Genomic DNA, 5000 nt, shown 5'->3' with positions numbered 1-5000 from the left:
AGATGGTTAGCTGATTAGATGGTTAGCTGATTAGATGGTTAGCTGATTTAGATGGTTAGCTGATTTAGATGGTTAGATGGTTAGCTGATTAGATGGTTAGCTGATTAGATGGTTAGTTGATTTAGATGGTTAGCTGATTTAGATGGTTAGCTGATTAGATGGTTAGCTGATTTAGATGGTGGATGGTAGCTGATTAGATGGTTAGCTGATTTAGATGGTTAGCTGATTTAGATGGTTAGATGGTTAGCTGATTAGATGGTTAGTTGATTTAGATGGTTAGTTGATTTAGATGGTTAGTTGATTTAGATGGTTAGCTGATTTAGATGGTTAGTTGATTTAGATGGTTAGCTGATTTAGATGGTTAGCTGATTTAGATGGTTAGATGGTTAGCTGATTAGATGGTTAGTTGATTTAGATGGTTAGTTGATTTAGATGGTTAGCTGATTTGATTTGAATTTGATTTGATTTGAGATGGTTAGCTGATTTAGATGGTTAGCTGATTTAGATGGTTAGCTGATTTAGATGGTTAGATGGTTAGCTTATTAGATGGTTAGCTGATTTAGATGTTTAGCTGATTAGATGGTTAGTTGATTTAGATGGTTAGCTGATTTAGATGGTTAGCTGATTTAGATGTTTAGCTGATTAGATGGATGGTTAGTTGATTTTGATGGTTAGCTGATTAGATGGTTAGCTGATTAGATGGTTAGCTGATTAGATGGTTAGCTGATTAGATGGTTAGCTGATTAGATGGTTAGCTGATTTAACTTTGTATGTTTTTTTCTTCTCAGGGACTTAAAACCTGAAAACATTCTTCTAGACGACCGCGGTAAGCTTGAACCATGTCTTGTCACCGACTTAGCTAATTACAAGCCTAGGTACTAGCAACATAAATTAGCTAGCTCAAAGCCTAGGCACTAGAAACATAAACTAGCTAGCTAAAAGCCTAGGTACTAGCAACATAAATTAGCTAGCAAAAAGCCTAGGTACTAGCAACATAAATTAGCTAGCAAAAAATTAGCTAGCAAAAAGCCTAGGTACTAGCAACATAAATTAGCTAGCAAAAAGCCTAGGTACTAGCAACATAAATTAGCTAGCAAAAAGCCTAGGTACTAGCAACATAAATTAGCTAGCTAAAAGCCTAGGTACTAGCAACATAAATTAGCTAGCTAAAAGCCTAGGCACTAGCAACTTAAATTAGCTAGCTACACTGTTATTCCCCATACCCATAGTGAGATTCATAAACATGTTATAACATTGTTATTCATGTTCTCTCCAGGACACATTCGTATCTCTGACCTGGGACTAGCTGTCCAGATTCCCGACTCGGAGACGATACGAGGGAGAGTGGGCACCGTAGGATACATGGGTACATCCAACCTCACTTTCTATCTCCTTGATTCCTCCTCTTCATCTCTCTCTCTCTCTACATACATGGGTACATCCTACCTCTCTCTTCCTATCTCCTTGATTCCTCCTCTTCATCTCTCTCTACATACATTGGTACATCCTACCTCTCTCTTCCTATTTCCTTGATTCCTCCTCTTCATCTCTCTCTCTACATACATGGGTACATCCTACCTCACTTCCTATCCCCTTGATTCCTCGTCTTCATCTCTCTCTCTCTCCTCTCATCCCTCTCTCCATCTCTTTTTAACCCCGTCTCCCTCTCTCTCCTAGACCTGGATGTGTCTAGACATAATCTATCCCCTCTCTATTCCCTGTCTCCCCTTCCTCTCTATCTCTCTCTCTCCTCTTGTCCCTCTCCGTCGGCTCCTGAGGTGATCCAGAATGAGTCCTACTCCTTCAGTCCTGACTATTGTTTAAACAATATTTCTATCTTTCATCTCTCTCTCTCCTTCTCTCTCTCATCTGTCTCTCCTTCTCTCTCTTTCTAATTGTCTCTCTCTCTCTCTCTCTCTCTCTCTCTCTCTCTCTCTCTCTCTCTCTCTCTCTCTCTCTCTTCTAATCTCTCTCTCTCTCTAATTCTCTCTCTCTCTCTCTCTCTCTCTCTCTCTCTCTCTCTCTCTCTCTCTCTCTCTCTCTCTCTCTCTCTCTCTCTCTCTTTCTAATTCTCTCTCTCTCTCTCTTTCTAATTCTCTCTCTCTCTCTCTCTCTCTCTCTCTCTCTCTCTCTCTCTCTCTCTCTCTCTCTCTCTCTCTCTCTCTCTCTCTCTCTCTCTCTCTCTCTCTCTCTCTCTCTCTCTCTCTCTCTCTCTCTCTCTCTCTCTCTCTCTCTCTCTCTCTCTCTCTCTCTCTCTCATCTGTCTCTCTCTCTCTCTCTTTCTAATTCTCTCTCTCTCCTTCTCTCTCTCTCATCCATCTCTCCTTCTCTCATCCATCTCTCCTTCGCTCTCATCTGTCTCTCCTCCTCTCGTCCATCTCTCCTTCTCTCTCTCATCCATCTCTCCTTCTCTCATCCATCTCTCCTTCTCTCTCTCATCCGTCTCTCCGTCAGCCCCAGAGGTGATCCAGAATGAGTCCTACTCCTTCAGTCCTGACTGGTGGGGTCTGGGCTGTCTGGTGTTTGAGATGATCCAGGGTCAGTCGCCCTTCCGCCGGCGTAAAGAACGAGTGAAGAGAGAAGAGGTGGACAGACGAGTGCGAGAAGACCCCGAGGAATACTCTGACAAGTTCTCTGAGGAGGCCAAGGATATCTGCAGACAGGTGGGAGAGATGGACGGCGTGGTCAAACAACACACACACAACTGCAGTTAGTTATTCCTCTGCCGGGGTTAGGGAGAGAGTGAGGTCACATGGGGTGTGTGTTCTGTGTGCAGTGTGTGTGTGTGTGTGTGTGTGTTCTGTGTGCAGGTGTGTGTGCAGGTGTGTGTGTTCTGTGTGCAGGTGTGTGTGTGTTCTGTGTGCAGGTGGGTGTGTGTTTTGTCTGCAGGTGTGTGTGTGTTCTGTGTGCAGGTGTGTGTGCAGGTGTGTGTGTTCTGTCTGCAGGTGTGTGTGTTCTGTGTGCAGGTGTGTGTGTTCTGTCTGCAGGTGTGTGTGTTCTGTCTGCAGGTGTGTGTGTGTGTTCTGTGTGCAGGTGTGTGTGTGTGTGTTTTGTGTGCAGGTGTGTGTGTGTTCTGTGTGCAGGTGTGTGTGTGTTCTGTGTGCAGGTGTGTGTGTGTGTGTGTTTTGTGTGCAGGTGTGTGTGGTCAACATCTCTTCTCTACTGTGTCTGTATCCATGGTGGTTGAGCAGTGGTCATGTTTCAGACCGGTCCACCAGAGATAATATTTACTTTATCCATGAATGAGCTTTTGGAGCACTAGTGTAAAACCTATCTGTGTGGTTGTCCACAAATACAATCTTCTTCTTTGACGAGGGAGGTAAAGGAGAGAGGAGGGGATGAGGGAGGTAAAGGAGAGAGGAGGGGATGAGGAGGGGATGAGGGAGGTAAAGGAGAGATGAGGGAGGTAAAGGGAGAGGAGGGGGTAAAGGAGAGAGGAGGGGATGAGGGAGGTAAAGGAGAGAGGAGGGGATGAGGGAGGTAAAGGAGAGAGGAGGGGATGAGGGAGGTAAAGGAGAGAGGAGGGGATGAGGGAGGTAAAGGAGAGAGGAGGGGATGAGGGAGGTAAAGGAGAGAGGAGGGGATGAGGGAGGTAAAGGAGAGAGGAGGGGATGAGGAGGGGATGAGGGAGGAAAAGGAGAGAGGAGGGGGTAAAGGAGAGAGGAGGGGGTGAGGGAGGTAAAGGAGAGAGGAGGGGGTAAAGGAGAGAGGAGGGGATGAGGGAGGTAAAGGAGAGAGGAGGGGGTAAAGGAGAAAGGAGGGGATGAGGGAGGTAAAGGAGAGAGGAGGGGATGAGGGAGGTAAAGGAGAGAGGAGGGGATGAGGGAGGTAAAGGAGAGAGGAGGGGATGAGGGAGGTAAAGGAGAGAGGAGGGGATGAGGGAGGTAAATGAGAGAGGAGGGGATGAGGGAGGTAGGAGAGAGGAGGGGGTGAGGGAGGTAAAGGAGAGAGGAGGGGATGAGGGAGGTAAAGGAGAGGGGAGGGGATGAGGGAGGTAAAGGAGAGAGGAGGGGATGAGGGAGGTAAAGGAGAGAGGAGGGGATGAGGGAGGTAAATGAGAGAGGAGGGGATGAGGGAGGTAGGAGAGAGGAGGGGATGAGGGAGGTAAAGGAGAGAGGAGGGGATGAGGGAGGTAAAGGAGAGGGGAGGGGATGAGGGTGGTAAAGGAGAGAGGAGGGGATGAGGAGGGGATGAGGGAGGTAAAGGAGGTAAAGGAGAGAGGAGGGGATGAGGAGGGGATGAGGGAGGTAAAGGAGGGGATGAGGGAGGTAAAGGAGAGAGGAGGGGAAGAGGGAGGTAAAGGAGAGAGGAGGGGATGAGGAAGGTAAAGGAGAGAGGAGGGGGTAAAGGAGAGGAGGAGGGGATGAGGGAGGTAAAGGGAGAGAGGATGAGTGAGGTAAATGAGAGAGGAGGGGGTAAAGGAGAGAGGAGGGGATGAGGGAGGTAAAGGAGAGGGAGGTAAAGGAGAGAGGAGGGGAAGAGGGGGTAAAAGGAGAGAGGAGGGGATGAGGGAGGTAAATGAGAGTGGATGGGGGAGGTAAAGAAGAGAGGGAGGGGGTAAAGGAGAGAGGAGGGGAAGAGGGGGTAAAGGAGAGGAGGGGATGAGGGAGGTAAAGGAGAGGATGGAGGGGGGAGGTAAAGAAGAGAGGAGAGGGGTAAAGGAGGAGGAGGGGATGAGGGAGGTAAAGGAGAGGGGGTAAAAGGAGAGAGGAGGGGATGAGGGAGGTAAAGGAGAGAGGAGGTAAAGGAGGGGAGGGGATGAGGGAGGTAAAGGAGAGAGGAGGGGATGAGGGAGGTAAAGAGAGAGGAGGGGATGAGGGAGGTAAAGGAGAGGGGATGAGGAGGTGGGGAGGGGTAAGGGGAGAGGAGGGGATGAGGGAGGTAAAGGAGAGTGGATGGGGAGGTAAAGAAGAGAGGAGGGGGGTAAAGGAGAGAGGAGGGGATGAGGGAGGGGGAGAGGGAGGTAAAGGAGAGAGGAGGGGATGAGGGAGGTAAAGGAG

General features: G+C 48.3%; 1 protein-coding gene across 2 annotated transcripts in view; it reads left to right on the top strand.

The window, feature by feature from the left end:
* Window positions 1-5000, top strand: part of LOC124024363 (G protein-coupled receptor kinase 5-like) — a 41592-nt gene that overhangs the window by 29530 nt on the left and 7062 nt on the right. For both annotated transcript variants that reach the window (XM_046338303.1, XM_046338302.1), the window contains exons 7-9: window positions 789-826; window positions 1277-1366; window positions 2455-2663. In XM_046338303.1, the coding sequence (XP_046194259.1) occupies window positions 789-826; window positions 1277-1366; window positions 2455-2663 (337 nt within the window). The remainder of the gene's footprint in view (window positions 1-788; window positions 827-1276; window positions 1367-2454; window positions 2664-5000) is intronic.

The sequence above is a fragment of the Oncorhynchus gorbuscha genome, unplaced genomic scaffold (assembly GCF_021184085.1).
Source record: "Oncorhynchus gorbuscha isolate QuinsamMale2020 ecotype Even-year unplaced genomic scaffold, OgorEven_v1.0 Un_scaffold_1836, whole genome shotgun sequence".
Lineage (NCBI taxonomy): Eukaryota > Metazoa > Chordata > Actinopteri > Salmoniformes > Salmonidae > Oncorhynchus > Oncorhynchus gorbuscha.
Note: the sequence above shows the minus strand (reverse complement) of the source record. Positions and strands in the feature narration are given on the sequence as shown.